Source organism: Muscardinus avellanarius (assembly GCF_963383645.1).
Source record: "Muscardinus avellanarius genome assembly, chromosome: 10".
NCBI classification, from domain to species: Eukaryota; Metazoa; Chordata; class Mammalia; order Rodentia; family Gliridae; genus Muscardinus; species Muscardinus avellanarius.
Window position 1 is genome coordinate 81,891,680 of NC_137796.1, and position 15,971 is coordinate 81,907,650.

General features: G+C 48.7%; 1 protein-coding gene across 2 annotated transcripts; it reads left to right on the top strand.

Moving 5' to 3' along the window:
* Positions 1 to 30: 30 nt before the first annotated feature.
* On the top strand, positions 31 to 14,908 carry BUD23 (BUD23 rRNA methyltransferase and ribosome maturation factor; the record flags this gene model as incomplete). Of its 2 annotated transcripts, XM_080702396.1 has the most annotated exons (12): positions 31 to 244; positions 344 to 381; positions 3,208 to 3,303; positions 3,401 to 3,483; positions 3,582 to 3,678; positions 8,008 to 8,104; positions 10,283 to 10,333; positions 11,030 to 11,115; positions 11,293 to 11,338; positions 11,650 to 11,708; positions 14,640 to 14,729; positions 14,854 to 14,908. In XM_080702396.1, the coding sequence occupies 12 exons, from the start codon at positions 197 to 199 to the stop codon at positions 14,906 to 14,908; spliced, it is 846 nt and encodes a 281-aa protein (XP_080558522.1). The 2 variants fall into 2 exon arrangements, with proteins under 2 accessions (XP_080558522.1, XP_080558521.1); XM_080702395.1 differs by lacking the exons at positions 11,293 to 11,338; positions 11,650 to 11,708 and having other exon boundaries at positions 197 to 244.
* Positions 14,909 to 15,971: the final 1,063 nt, after the last annotated feature.

A 15,971-nucleotide genomic window follows, 5' to 3' on the forward strand; every position in this document is an offset into this window, starting at 1 on the left:
GAATGCAGGTGGGCGGTGCCAAAAGAACTGGCCAATGGAAGCCGCGGGTTGGTCGCGGAGCCTTGACCCCGTAGCCAATCAAGTAAGAAGGCAGGCGGGGAGGGGTGGAGCATGCGTGCTGAGGCGGTCGCAGGGCTGATGACGTAAGAGCCGGGCTCCGGGAGACGCCTGGACCGGCGTGCAGCTGCAGCCCAGGATGGCGTCGCGTGGCCGGAGACCGGAGCACAGCGGACCCCCGGAGCTGGTGAGGCGTGTCGCCCGCGGGCTTCCCTTTCTCCTCTCCTCGGGCCACTACGTCTGGATTATTTCCTCCACCCTCCATTTCTCTTTCTCTTCCCCACAGTTTTACGACGAGAATGAAGCCCGGAAATACGTTCGCAAGTGAGGGGAGCCTGATATTGCATGCATCGCATCGGGGGCCGGGGACCCGCAAGCTACCCTGATCACTGGGGTGGCTTGGAAAACACATAGAATTTGAGGGTGGGGGGAAGGAGGGGCCCCGATTGATGCTATTGCTGCCACTGGTAAAGTCATTTTAAACCCTCGAACCCCGTGGGCCTTGGTAACCTCAGGGTTGGAGTGTTTATGATCATGCCTGCTTTACATGGGTGGCCTTTTAAGTGTGGCAACTTGTTTTAAGCACGAGGCAAAATAGACGGTAGGCAGTGGATACGAGTAAGGGGTCAGTGCTGTTGAGAGGAAGGGAATAATATTCATAGAAGGCTTATCCTCTACCCCAGTTTACATTATAATATTAATTTTTAATCCGGGCGTGATGGCGCACACTTGTAATCCCAGCATTTGGGAGGCTGAGACAGAAGGATCACAGTTCGGGGACAGCCTCAGCTACTTAGGACCTTTGCAACTCAGTGAGATCCTGTTTTAAAATAAAGAATAAAAAAATAGGGCTGAGGGTGTAGCTTGGAGGTAGAATGCTCCTGAGTTCAATCCCCAGTACCAGACACACGTTAATTTTTCACAACTTGTTGGCATAGATATCATCAGAATTTCATGGAAGATAGTTACTTGTACTACCGCAGAGTCATTTGACAGGTAAAAAGTTTGAGCAGGAACTTTGAAGCCTGCCATTCCCAGTATGTTGTCCTGTGTCTACAGACACCCATGTTCTCCTTTCTATTCAAATTGAAGTTCAAGACAGGGTCAACAAAAATCTTTGGTTCAATTATCTTTATGAATCAAATGTAGACTTTCTGCTAGCTACAGAAGATTTTGTTAGGCGTGTGTGTGTGTGTGTGTGTGTGTGTGTGTGTGTGTGTTAGTAGAGATTGAACCAGGGGCTTCCTACTTCTGAGTCATACCCCCAGCCCTATTTTATTTAATTTATTTTTTATGGTTATTATTATTTTTTGGTGGTACTGGGGATGGAACCCTTCTACCCTTCTACCTTTGGGCTACACCCCAAGACCTATTTTTATATTTTATTTGGAAACAGGGTCTCTTAAGCTAGCGCGGCTGGCTTCGAACTTGCGCGATCCTGCTGTCTCAGCCTCCCAAGAGCGGGGATTACAAGCGTGCGCCACCACACGCAGCTGCCCTATTTTATTTTTATTTTGAAACAGGGTCTTGATAGGTTAATGAGAGTCTCACTACTTGCTGAGGCTGTCTTCAAACCTGTGATTCTCCTGTGTCAGTCTCCCAAGTACTGGGATTACAGACATGCACCACATGCCTGACTTTTGTTAGGCATTTTCAAAACTATTAAGTGTTTCTTTCCCTTGATCTTGGGAAGGCCAGGTATACTGTAGATCTGTTTTGTCCAATGTGGTATATGGTAGCCATCTATTGAAATTCAGCTAGTCTGAATGACTTAGTGTGGAGAAATGTACAGTATCTTATAAACTACATGTTGAAATAATTATTTTGGGCATAATGGGTTAAATATATTTTTTGTATATGAAACTAAGTAAACTTAATACAGTTTGTGTTACCTATTGTGTGTGTGTGTGTGTGTGTGTGTGTGTGTGTGTGTGTGTGTGAGAGAGAGAGAGAGAGATTGAGGATTTAACCCAGAGGCATTCTACTTCTGAGCTATACCCCAGCCCTATTTTTTATTTTTATTTTTATTTTGAAACAGGATCTAGCTAAATTGATGAGAGTCTCATTACTTGCTGAGGCTGTCCTTGAACCTGAGATTCTCCTGTCTCAGCCTCCCAATAAGTACTGGGATTACAAGTGTGCATCACCATGCCTGGCTTATCTCTCTTTTTTTTTTTAAACTGATTTCTTGAAAGTCATACAAGAATCAGTTTATATTTTTATGGACAGCACTGCTATCTTTTTTTTTTTTTTTTTTTGCTGTGCTAGGGATGGAACCCAGGGCCTGGCACCTGCTAGACACTCTCCCACTCATCTACATCCCTAGCTCTTGCTGTAGATTTTTGTTGTGCGTTGTTGATCCATATATCTGAGAGCAAGTGGTGGATAATTCTTTCAGAGAATATGTTCATAAGTAATAAAGCAGCCGGGTATGGTGGTGCAGGCTGACAGGAGGATCCCAGATTTTCAGCCAGCCTCAGTTACTTAGTGAGGCCATCTGCAAGTTAGAGACCCTGTTTCAAAATAAAGAAAAAAGAGGGCTGGGGGTGTAGCTCAGAGGTAGAATCCTCCTGTGTTCAGTCCCCAGTACAGAAAAAAAAAAAAAGTAATAAAGCATCAAAACCTGATTGAGTTGCAGCCAATCAATGGTCGGCTATTATCTAAGTGATTTGTCCCTTTCACAGTTGCTTTGTAGCTGGTACACTTAAATTTGTGTCACAATAAAATAACCTGTTACAGTATTACATGAGCTTTTGGCATCTTTTTTTTTTTTTTTTTTTTTTGGTTCTGGGGATGGAACCCAGAGGCCGACCTTTGAGCCACACCCCCCTGCCCTATTTTTTATTCTTTATTTTGAAATAGGGTCTCACTAAGTTGTGGAGGGCCTCACTAAGTAGCTGAGGCTGTCTGCAAATTGCAATCCTCTGGTCTCAGCCTCCTGAATGCTGGAATTACAAGCATGCGCCACCACGCCCGGCTCTTTGGCATCATTTTTAAATAATTGTAGTTGAGTTTGTTGATCTCAGGTTAGAAGTACAAGGTAAATGTTAGGGAAGAGTTCCTCTAGCTGTTCCTTTTTTTGTAGGGCTTTTTTCTGGACTGGAGAGATACTAGCCCAGAACTCCTTTACTTGTGTTTGTACTTTCCCAGCTCACGGATGATTGATGTCCAGACCAAGATGACAGGGCGAGCATTGGAGCTCCTTTGTCTGCCTGAGAATCAGCCCTGTTACCTGTTGGACATTGGGTGAGATCCTGAAGCCTGGTTAAGATTGTCTACATGGTCACAGTGTAGTGTCTTTGTTACTCAACCCTGTGAGTCCCTGTTTGATTGTGTCTTTCAGCTGTGGTTCTGGGTTGAGTGGAGATTACCTCTCGGATGAGGGGCACTATTGGGTGGGCATTGACATCAGCCCTGCCATGCTAGGTAAGTGGGTCCTGTTCTCACCAGGGTGGGCTTCTCTCATGAGTATGGAGCAGCTATACTTACTGTCTGCTTCCCTTATGTCTTTTTCTCCCATATAGATGCAGCCTTGGACCGAGACACAGAGGGGGACTTGCTTTTGGGAGATATGGGCCAAGGTGTCCCTTTCAGACCTGGCTCCTTTGATGGTTGTATCAGGTGAGGGTCTTCATTTCCTGTGTGTGTGTGTGTGTGTGTGTGTGTGTGTGTGTGTGTGTGTGTTTTACTGGGGATGGAACCCAGGGGCATTCTACCTCCAAGCTATACCCCCAGCCCTATTTTTTATTCTATTTTTTATTTTGAAACAGGATCTCACTGAGTCGCAGAGGGCCTCATTAAGTAGCTGAGGCTGTCTGTAAACCGCAATCCTCCTGTCTCAACCTCCCAAATGCTGGGATTACAAGCATGCACTACCACGCCTGGCTTTTATTTTTATTTTGAAACAGGGTTGCACTAGCTTAATGAGAGTCTCACTACTTGCTGAGGCTGTCCTTGAACCTGTGATCCTCCTGTCTCAGCCTCCCAAGTACTGGGATTACAGGTGTGAACCACCATGCCTGGCTATTCTTTTAATCTTGTGGGCCAGACCTTCCCAAACCTGGCTGTGTAGTAGAGTCACACAGGATACTTAAAATATATATCTCCTGTAAGTTTTCAGATTTATTAGAGAATATACACCCCCCCCCTCCCAAAGACAAACAACTCTATTTCTGGTATCGATTCTATATCTGCTCTGTGTATTCTGGGGGTGGTGGTGGGAGGTGGTCTCTGAGTACGTAGGAGCCATTTTGTGGGCCTTAGTCACCTTGTTTTCTTCTTTTTAAACAACTAGTAGAGCATGTGGGATTCTCTGATTTCTTCATTGGCTTTGGAGTTCTTTTGTGGTTGTCCTGGTCAGGTTTTGAGTATGTGCATAGAACTTTGATAATGGATCTTAAAATACTGAAGTTACTGTTAGCATCAGGAAGTTTTTCTTTGTTTTCCTTGCTAAGTTCTGTATAGCATTTGGGGTAGTATTCTTTGGATGAGAATGGAGGCAGGGGATAGAGGAGAAAGTTCAGATCACTCTTTTGGGGAGATTTTTTGGTCATCCTAGGGGGGGATCTGGGTGAGAAGTAAATATTTGGATTTGAAGATTTTCTTACATGTAGGAGAAAGGTGAGGTCAGGGGGGCATTTGAAGGGTAGCAATTTTTTTCTTTTGGTAATGATTAGATGAGGCATTCTAGGCTTTAAAAAAAACTGAAGTCCAACAATGTGGTATATTTAAGTAGTCTTATGTGTGTGTATGCAATAGGTATTAAACCCTAAGCCTTATACCTGCTAAACATATGCTCTCCTGCTGAGCTACACCCCTAGCTCATTTTTACTTTAAAAAAAAAAAAGAGGGGGGGTAATTTACCAGGCTGTGGTGGCATATGCTTGTAATCCCAGTACTTGGAAGGCTGAGACAGGAGGATCGCAGGATCCAGGACAGCCTCAGCAAGTAGTGAGACTCATCAGTCTAATAAGACTTTATTTCCAAATAAGAAATAAAATCAGAGTGGGGCATGGTGGTGCACACTTATAATCTCAGCATTTGGGAGGCTGAGACAGGAGGATTGTGGTTTGCGGACGACAGCCTCAGCTACTTAGTGAGGCTCTTTGTAATTCAATGAGACCCTGTTTCAAAATAAAGAATAAAAATTTGGGCTGGGGGTGTAGCTCAAAGGTAGAATGTCCCTGGGTTCTGTCCCCAGTACTGGGGGAAAAAGAAAAAAAATCAGCCGGGCATGGTGGCACACGCTTGTAATCCCAGCATTCGGGAGGCTGAGACCGGAAGATCGTGGTTTGTGGACAGCCTCAGCTACTTAGTGAAGCCCTTTGCAATTCAGTGAGACCCAGTTTCAAAATAAAGAATAAAAAATAGGGCAGGAGGTGTGGCTTGGAGGTCAAATGCCCCTGGGTTCCATCCCCAGACCTGGCCAAAAAAAAAAAAAAAAATCAGGCTGAGGGTGTAGCCCAAAAATAGAATGCCTCTGGGTTCAATTCCAAGTACCATGAAAAAAAAAAAGAAGAAGAAGAATAAAAATTGGGCTGGGGATGTAGCTCAAAGGTAGAATTCCCCTTGGGTTCAATCTCTATTACAGGGGGGGAAAATGGTTTGGCAAGGTATTTTTTTTTTTTTTTTTTTTTTTTGGTGGTACTGGGGGTGGAACCCAGAGGCTTTCTACCTCAGGGCTATACTCCCAGACCCATTTTATATTTTATTTGGAAACAGGGTCTCACTAAGTTACTGAAAGCCTCACTAAGTAGCTGAGGCTGGCTTTGAACCCGTGCAATCCTCCTGTTTCAGCCTCCGAAGTGCGGGGATTACAAGTGTGTGTCACCACGCCTGGCTGGTATTTTTTTTTTTTATTTGCTATATATACCAGCCACATTGTACAAAGTGTTGTGGAGTAGATGGAAATAAAATATAGTTCCTGCTTTTAAGTTTTTCTACAGTTTATGGGTGCTATAAGACATAGGCCAGGCCACGTGTTGGGTGAGCATGCACTAAGGAGTCGTGGGGCCTGCCAGCATTGTGAAGAACAAGAGAGCACTGGAGGGCCTTGAGAAGGAGAAGAGGTGGGTGGGATTTGGGCAGTGGGGAGGGGGTTCTGAGTGAAGGGACAGTGCGATCAGAGGCACAGAGTGGTTAGAAGAGTCTGGTAGAGCCTGAGATTTCATGGGAGATGAAATTGTGTGGGGCTGGTTCCTAAGAGGCCATGTGTGTGTGTGTGTGTGTGTGTGTGTTACCAGGGGGATTCTACTTCTGAGCTACTCCCCTAGCCGTCTTTTTTTTAATTTTTGGTGGGGCTACACTCCCAGGCTTTTTTTTTTTTTTTTTTTTTTTTTTTTTGGAAACAGGGTCTCTTAAGCCAGCAAGACTGGCTTCGAACCTGTGCGATCCTCCTGTCCGGCTTATTTATTTATTTATTTATTTTGGTGGTGCTGGGGTGGAACCCAGAGGCTTTCTACCTTGGGGCTATACTCCCAGACCTATTTTATACTTTATTTGGAAACAGGGTCTCACTAAGTTGCAGAGAGCCTCACTAAGTAGCTGAGGCTGGCTTCGAACCTGTGTGATCCTCCTGTCTCAGCCTCCCAAGCGTGGGGATTACAAGTGTGTGCCACCATGCCCAGCTTATTCTTTATTTTTAAAAACAGTCTTACTGAGTTGCAAAGGACCTCACTAAATAGTTGGGGATGTCTGCGAACCGCAGTCCTGTCATAGCCTCCCGAATGCTGGGATTATAAACGTGCGCCACCATGCCCGGTCCTAAGAGGCTTTTAAGCACATCCTAAATAGTTGGGGCTTTATCCAACTGTCTGACTAGGTGATGGGAGCTGGAGAATGATGGGATCCGGTCTGTTACTTTTATGTGGCAAAGGGCAGTTGTTGAGCATTTGACCTGACAGTGAGTGCTGAGGCAGTGGGGAGGAAGCAGTAGCTGGGAGAGGCGGTCAGGCAGGCCAGGGGGTCTGGAGTTGTGTGGCTTTGTGCACCCAGTAGTGGGAAGTCCGGAGAAGAGGATGTGGGAAGTGCTGAAAAAAATTTTTTTCAGTTCTGGGAATGGAACCCAGGGGCATTCTTCCTCCAAGCTACACCCCCAGCCCTACTTTTTATTTTTATTTATTTTTTTTTTGAGGGTCTGAGGATGGAACCCAGGGGCATTTGACCCCCAAGCTATACCCCCTGCCCTATTTTTTATTCTTTAATTTGAAACAGGGTCCACTAAGTCTCAGAGGGCCTTACTAAGTAGCTGAGACTGCGAACCATGATCCTCTGGTCTCAGCCTCGAATGAATGCTGGGATTACAAGCATTCGCCACCACGCCCAGCTTTTATTTTTTATTTCTGAAACAAGGTCTCACTAAGTTGTGGAGGGCCTCACTAAGTTGCTGAGGACAAACTCAGGACTGTGCGGGGTGACATGACCTTACTGTGGGTGCTTCTGCCCAGTCCCTCAGCCCAAACAGAAGTCTAGTGAGGCTGCCCATGAACCACAATCCTTGGGTCTCAGCCTCCCAAATGCTGGGATTACAAGCGAGTGCCACCACACCCAGCTGAAAGTTTTAAGTCTGGGAATTAGGAAGACCCTTAAGAGTTGCAGTGGAAGGAAGTGACTTAGAAGGGCGTATGAGTAGCTAGCTATTCATAAGTGCTGTCCAGCGTGTTTCCTTTGAGTGGCAGAAAGAAAAAGGGTAGGTGGGCAGAGATAGCTTTGACACACAGGAGATGCTCATGGAAACAAGCTTGAGAAATGTTTTGTTAGACTGGCTGATGAAGTGAGCACCAACCTTTTGTGCACCCAGCACCGGGGAAGTGACAGGAATGGGTCAGCATTTTCCAGGAAGGGAGCTGTGGGCCAGGATCCATGGTGGATGCTGACAGAGTCCTGAAAATGCAGGGGTTTCTGGATGGGGGGAGGTATTGGTCTCTTCTGATTGGGTCCCTTTCTTTTTAGCATTTCCGCTGTGCAGTGGCTGTGTAATGCTAACAAGAAGTCGGACATCCCCGCCAAGCGCCTGTATTGCTTTTTCTCTTCTCTTTATTCTGTTCTTGTGAGTATGAAGTTTCCCCGCCCAGGCTGGCCACCTGTCCCTCCCTCCCTTGCCCTGCAGGTTGAGTGATGAAGATGATAAAATGGTCGCTCAGGACTGTGCGGGGTGGCAGGACCTTACTGTGGGCGCTTCTGCCCAGTGCCTCAGCCCAAACAGAAGTCCAATCTCAGTGGGCTGACACTCTCACCAAACCCAGAAGGCAGTGATGTCAGTGGCTGAGAATAGTGTACTAACTCAGAATAGGGTTGCTTCTATTGATCACAGCTCCTAAGTGTATTCTGCTGTGTTTTAATCAGAACTTGAGAGACTGAGACAGGAGGATTGCAGATTCAAGGCTAGCTAGCCTCAACAACTTAGCAAGACTTTAGGCAACCTAGTGAGACCCTGTTGCCAAATAAAAAGTAAAAAAGGTACAACTTGGAGGTACAATGCCCCTGGGTTCAATCCCCAGTACCACCAAAATAATAATAATACAATAATCATTTTTTGGGCGAGGGTCTGGGGATGGAACCCAGGGGCATTTGACCTCTGAGCTACACCCCCTGCTCTATTTTTTATTCTTTATTTTGAAACCGGGTCTCACTGAGTTGCAGAGGCCTCACTAAGTAGCTGAGGCTGTCCGCGAACCACGATCCTCCAGTCTCAGCCTCCTGAATGCTATGATTACAAGCATGCGCCACCACGCCCGGCTTATGATAATCATAATCAGAAGTCAATTTGGGGGGCATGTACTAAGGCACGTGAGGACAGAGTCATTGTTTCTAGCACTTGCAGATTGCCCACAGCCTCCCATTCCCCTCATCCTGTTCCTTTTTCTTCCACTGACAGTCTTCAGATGATCCAGGATTTTTTTTTTTTTTTTTTTTTTTTTTGCAGGTCTGGGGATGGAACCCAGAGGCATTCTACCTCTGAGCTACACCCCCTACCCTATTTTTCTTTATTTTGAAACAGGGTTTCACTGAGTTGCAGAGGGCCTCACTAAGTAGCTGAGGCTGTCTGTGAACCGCGATCCTCCAGGTCTCAGCCTCCCGAATGCTGGGATTACAAGCGTTCGCCACCACGCCCGGCCAGGATGTTTCTTTACTGCCAAGAGAGCATATAGAGCTTTGTTTTTTCTTCTACATGCATTTTTTTTCTTTTTTCTTTTTTTCCCCCAGTACTGGAGATGGAACCCAGGAACATTGTACCTTCGAAAATCCCCAGCCCTAGCTGGGCATGGTGGCGCATGCTTGTAATCCCTGCGCTTGGGAGGCTGAGACAGGAGGATTGCACTGGTTTGAAGCCAAGCCTCAGCTACTTAGTGAGGCTCTCAGCAACTTAGTGAGACCCTGTTTCCAAATAAAATATAAAAAAGGTCTGGGAGTATAGCCCTGAGGTAGAAAGCCTCTGGGTTCCACCCCCAGTACCACCAAAAAAGAAAAAAAGAAAATCCCCAGCCCTATATTTTAGTATTTTTATTTTTGAAACAGGGTCTCCCTGAGCTGCAGAGGGCCTTGCTAAGTAACTGAGGCTGTCCATGAATTGCAATCCTCCACTCTCAGCCTCCCAAATCCTGGGATTACAAGCATGCGCCACCAAGCCCAGCTTGTTTTATCTTTTAACTGGAATGATGTTGATTTCACTTATTTACTAAGATTACATAAAGATTTGAGGTTCTAAATCCTAAAAATGAATTCTTTTACATTCAGGAAGGACTCAGGTGTTTTGGTTTTTTGCCTCTATAGCCTTCCTCACCACAGCCTGCTCTCCTCTCTCTTGGCGGGGATGGTTCCTGGAGGTGGCTGGCTACAGTTTCTCCACTGACACATGGGTTAATCCTGTGTTCATCCTGCCCACTGAAGTGCTCTTCCCTCTAATTTTACTACATTGAGGTCTCTGCTCAAGTGTCCGTAGACGGAGGCCTGCCTTAAACCAAAGGAAACCCCATAGTCTCTGCCATTCCATCCTGTTACCCCAATTATTGTTCTTATTGGCTGTCATCACTACTGTCAGTTAGATGCCTTCTTTATGAAAATATGAGTTCCAGTAGTTCCCTTGTTCATGATGACATCCCAGCCCTGAGAGCAGCACCTTGCACGTGAGAGGAGCTCCCTGACTACTTAGTGGTGAATGGAAGGCTGGCTCCATCCTGAAATCCCAGCAGGTGTTTGTGAGATGTGACATTTCTGTTGCTTCCAGGTCCGTGGGGCCCGAGCTATTCTGCAGCTGTACCCTGAGAACTCAGAGCAGGTGAGCCACTTGGCTGCTGGAGGTACAGGGAAGGGAAGAGGAGGAGCCTGGCACAGGGAAGGCTTCTCACCCAGACTGTGGAACAAAGAGCCTCATGCCGTGGTGGGATAAGAGGAAGTGAGCCTTGGAGTGGGTCCTTGGCCCCTGAAGGCACTTTGGAGGCCTGTTATCCTAAGAGGTGGTGTCTGTGGAGGCAGGTGGGTGTTTGTCTTCTCTTGACAGATAAGATGGTATTATAGGTAATGTGATGTGATATTTATTTCCATAATGAAGTAAATGGTGGGAGGGTGAGGACATGAGCAGGCATCTGCTCTGCACAGTGTGGGTTAGGAATGATGAATTAGGAAGGACAGATTCAAAGTTAGTGATGCGCTGTCCTTGACTAATAACATGAGTGAATCTGGCTCCCAGTTGGTGGCCATTTGTTTCCTGAGATTTGAGTGGGGAGAGATGGTCTCTGGGCTAGAAAGAGAGAACCAGTAGAGTTGTTTTGTCTTGTGATTCCCCCAAGGGAAGGGTATGTGGAGACTGGGCATAGCCTGCATTCTCCTCGGTGTAGCTTTTTGGGTCTCCAAAATTGGAAGCATCTGATTGGACAAGACCTTCCGTCTTCAGGCAGGATGCACCCTGGGAGCAGCCTGGCTTCCCGAGGGGAGCAGAGGTAAAGTTCCTGACTCCCTGCCCTTCTTTCCTTAGTTGGAGCTGATCACAACCCAGGCTACAAAGGCCGGCTTCACTGGTGGCGTGGTGGTGGACTACCCCAATAGTGCCAAAGCAAAGAAGTGAGCATGGGGAACGGTGTGCTGCCTGGGCAGTGGTGTGGCCCTTTCAGGCCACAGTGGGCCAGGGTGGTGCTGGGGTTGGTCACCAGGACCAGGCAGGAGGTGGCAGATGAGGACTGCATCTTTCTACAGGCCTTCTCTGTGAGCCAGACACTTATGTGCATTCTTTTATTTCAGGTTCTACCTCTGTTTGTTTTCTGGGCCTTCAACCTCTCTGCCAAAGGTGAGGGTACTAAGTTTGTAGGTCTATGTTTTGGATTCCTAACAGTGGGGCTTAGCCTGAAGAGCATGCTGGGAGAGCACTAGTGGTCAAGGGGCCCAAGCCCTAGAGCACAGAGCCTGGCATGCCTAAGCCCTCTGCAATTGAGGCAGAGACCCCTGCTCTACAAGTCCCAGAAAAGAATTTCGGCTCCTTGTGACTGGGCCTTGTGCCCGTTGGTGGATGGGGGCAGGCCTGGATGCATGGGCTTTTGGGTTGGGGCAGGTGGGTTGAGAGGTCTCTAGGGTGATCTGTGAGCACTTTGGTTCCTGCAGGGGCTGACTGAAAATCAGGATGGAGATGAGGCCACGGAGTCTACATTTACTAGTAAGAGGTAAAGTAGTTGTTGAGCCCCTGCCTAGGAGTAGAGGACTGCTGCTGCCAGGTCTGTTGCTATTTCTCTCTGCTTCCACCCAAGCCTCTCAGGTTTAGACACAGCAATAGCACCAAGTTGGTGTCCGCGCTGGCTGTCCCTCTTGGACCACCTGCTCCTGCCCTCGAGCTGGGGTCGCATGTCTGTGGGCAGCCGTGCAGCCTTGACTCCCTTTGTGAGCCTGCACATGCCCCGTCCTCTTGCCGCACTGGGCAGGCTCTCCCTTCTTCCCTGTAGCCGCCTTCCTCCGTGCCCTGGGACCCCAGCCCTTCTTGGCTCTCCTGTTCTTCCCCTGCTTCCTCATCTCTGCTCTCTTGAATGGTTCCCATCAGCACACACAGAAAAGAAACAACCCCTGGCTACCACGCTCTTCATCCACGCCTCGCCGCTGTGCTCCCTCTCCCCGCTCTCGGTCCGTTGGCCAGCGCGCCATACCAGCTGCTCCACTGATGTGCATCTTGCGAAGTCTGTGCTCACCTCTCAGTCTTTGTCATCTTCTGTGTTACCTGCCTACCCGGTGGGATCTGAGACAGACCGCTCCTTTTAGTTCTGTTTTGGTCTGGGGATTGAACTTAGTGGTATTCTACCTCTGAGCTATACCCCCAACCTTTCTATTTTTTATTTTGAAATAGGGCCTTGCCAAGTTGCTGAGGTTGGCCTTGAACCTGTGATCTTTCTGTCTTAGCCTCCCAAGTGCTAAGATTCCAGGTGTACACCACCATTCCTGGCTGTCTTCTTTCTCTTGACCTTTCACACCTGTGGCCTACGTCTCTCTCTCTTTTTCTTCTTTTTTCTTTTTTTCTTTTTTTGGTGGTGCTAGAGATTGAACCCAGAGGCATTCTACCTCCAAGCTACACCCCAGCCCTATTATTTATTTATTTGTTTATTTATTTATGTACTGGGGATTGAACCCAGGGGGAGTGGGGCAGTCTACTTCCAGGCTATACTCCCAGCCCTATTTTATTTTTTATTTGGAAACAGGGTTTCGCCAAATTGCTGAGGGCTTCATTAAGTTGTTGAGGCTGGTCAGGCCTGGTGGTGCATGCTTGTACTTAATCCCAGTACTTGGGAGGCTGAAACAGGAGGATTGCAGGCTTGAGGCTAACCTCAACAACTTAGTGAGATCCTGTTTCAAAAATAAAGCCTAAAATAGGGCTGGAGGTACAGCTCAGAGGTAGAATGCCCCTAGTTTCAATCAGTACCACCAAAAAAAAAGTTGCTGAGGCTGGCTTCAAACCTGCAATCCTCCTGTCTCAGCCTCCCAAGTACTGGGGAGTATAGGTGTGCGCCACCACACCCAGCCTCTGCTTCTTTTCTTAATTTCAGTGGCTGCTGCTTCTCAATGTGCTCCTCGGTGGTACTCCAGGGCTCGGCCTGGCCTACTTCTTTACCTGTCTTGCTTTAAATACCAACTGGGAATTCTAACCCCCGAATTTATATCTTTATTCTCAACCCCACCTCTGACTTCCCCTCTGCCTCCTCAGGACCCAACCACAGGTATCTCAAGCCAAACACCTGTTTTCCACCCCTGAGTTTCCCCTCCATTCCTGACCATTCTCATTGCGCCTGTTGTTCCTCATATCACTCATCCAGTCAGTCCCTCTGTAAGTCCTGCCACCCCTCTGCTCAGTGGCTGTCCCCCTCGCTCCCTCCTGTTGCACTCTGGTAGCTCAGCTAGCCTTTTGCCCCTCTGGCCTCGGTCTCTTCTCCCTTTGGGCGGCACCCTCCTGAGGTTGCAGCTGCCTCCTGCTGTGCACTGGCTGTTTCCATGGGACTTGCTGGCTCATGCCACACTTGTTTCTCTGGACTGGCCTGGGCTCTTCCAGCCCTCTCCCTTTAGTCTCTTTGTTCCACCCCTGTCTTCACCTCCTGGTTGCGGGCCCTCCGGAGTGTATCCCATGAACTTTAGATCCTGTGTGCACCCTGAAGTGTCGGTGATGACGTGTCACTGTGTTGGTATGAGATGCCACTGGTTCCTGCTGTTCCCCAGAGCAACAGACTCCTTGCTAGTGCCCAGACCCCCACGAGGGTCCTGCCCATCTTGCACCCTTCACTCCCTCATCCTTTTCCAGCACCTGCCGTCCACGGGTTGCCTGAGCTCCTGCGCCCCACCCCAGCCCCTGCCTGCAGAAGCACCAGCTCCTCTCTGCTTGTCCCTCTGGCCCGCCCTGTGCAGCTCTGAGTGCACTTGCTTTCCCTTGGGACGGTAGTCTGCCTGGCTTGGTCGTGGGCTCTGACAGGGCAAGGCTGGTTCCAGACCATTGTGGAGCATCCATGGGCCGTGCCTGCAACCTGCAGGAAATGTGGGTGAGACTGGAAATAGTTTGATCCCACCTGCTGGGAGGTGATACAGTGTTGGTGGAGTGCCAAGGCTCCCTCTCTTCTCGTGGCCTCTCCCCCATGGGGCTGTGGGGGTCTCCTCTCCTCAGCCAGGGCTAGAGGCCGAGATCAGCCCTCGAGGATCATCGTCAGGACTGCCATGAGCCAGGCAGTCTTGTTTTCCTGCCTCTGACATTGGTGGTAGTTGGGAGCCCTGGAGTCAGTTCCGGGCATGCTGACCCCAGAACCCAGCTAGGGCTTTATGTGGCATCACAGGGCAGGGAGCCTCCACATTTCCTTGGGCACTGCCAAGCTCTTAGGAGCTACTCCTGGTCGAGGTTGCTACCAAAGTAGCTCAGCCCTCACAGGCAGGACATATGCACTCCTGACAGTCATCTGCCATTGGGAGGGAGGAGCCCACACATTTAACCTGGTGTTTGATCACAAGGGGAGCTAGGGGGTTGTCTAGAGGGGGGAACCATTGTAGAAGGAAAGGTGGAGGGAAGCTGGTTCCTGTCAGGTGTGCCCATCTGGCAGTTCCTCTCTCAGCTCACAGCTGTGTTTCTGGCACAGGGTTTCACACAAGATGGCGCGGCGAGGCACAGTGAAGAAGAGCCGAGAGTGGGTGCTGGAGAAGAAGGAGCGCCGCAGACGTCAGGGCAAGTGAGTGCCAGGCCAGAGACAGGCAGTGTGAAGGGCGGGCGGGCAGCCGTGGCCGCAGGGACTCACCTGCATCTGAAAGGGACGGGGTTCTTTGTTCTGAGGCTGTTCTGTTGTATTTGCACAGGGAAGTCAGACCTGACACTCAGTACACCGGCCGCAAGCGCAAGCCCCGCTTCTGAGCAGTGCCCGAGTCCTGCGGGGTAGCTCCGGGTCACATGGGCGCAGCTGGGCGCTGTGCCATCCAGCCCAGGCAGGCATCTCTCGAGACGTTTTCTATGTTGAAGTGCTTACTTCAACAGCTGTCGATGTACTTTAGGAAAGTTCTAAAGTATTTTCACTAAAACATTTCCAAGAACATATTATTTTGTTCTAAAAGCAATAAATTATTTCCTATGGAACTCTGGTCGGCCTTTCCCAGCTCTGTGGTCCTACCCCAATGTCACCGGGCCTGAGAACTACTGTGTAGTTCTCAGACAGGAATTTGGTTTAAAGGTCTGAAATGGATGGAAGCATTCTTTTAGTCTGCAATAGCACAGGTAGGTTCCTTGAATTTGGGCTTTACATTACGTGTAATTGTTAGGTATCATACTAACACCTGCAAAGTAGGGAAGGGTACGCAGGATATGTTAGTGGCACCACTGGCCTGAGCCCTCCGCTATCTTGGTTTCCTTTGGGTGGAAGCGGCAACCAGCCCAGTACTTTGTTGTCTCAGGGTCATCCCCTGTCCATTCAAGTGGTCAGAGGGGCAGGGCATGCTTGGGAGTGTGGCAGCAAGCCTACCAGGCTGAGAAGAGAGAGGGGTATTTGAAACCTCAGGGCTGGGAAGGAGGGACTAGAGCCGGGCAGGCAGTACAGGTCAGGTATCAGGCACTGAGCAGGAGCAAAGCCCTGCAGGGGCAGCTGCAGGGCCACAGAGAAGGGAGGCTCAGGACCCAAAGGTCTGAACCCTAGACTGGCATGTCCCCAAAAATCAGATCCAAGTCTTGCCTTTGTCAGTGGCATGGGTTACTGGACCTGATAGAAAAGCCTGGGTATAGCCAGGCATGATGGTGCATGCTGGAATCCCAGTACTTGGGAGGCTGAGACAGGAAGATTGCAGGTTCTAGAATGACCTCAGCAACTTAGTAAAACTGTTCAAGTCCTACTTGGTGGTGCACACTTATAATTCCAGCGCTTGGGAGGCTGAAACCGGAGGATCACATAGGTTCTAAGCCAGCCTCAGTTACTTAGGCTCTCAGCAAC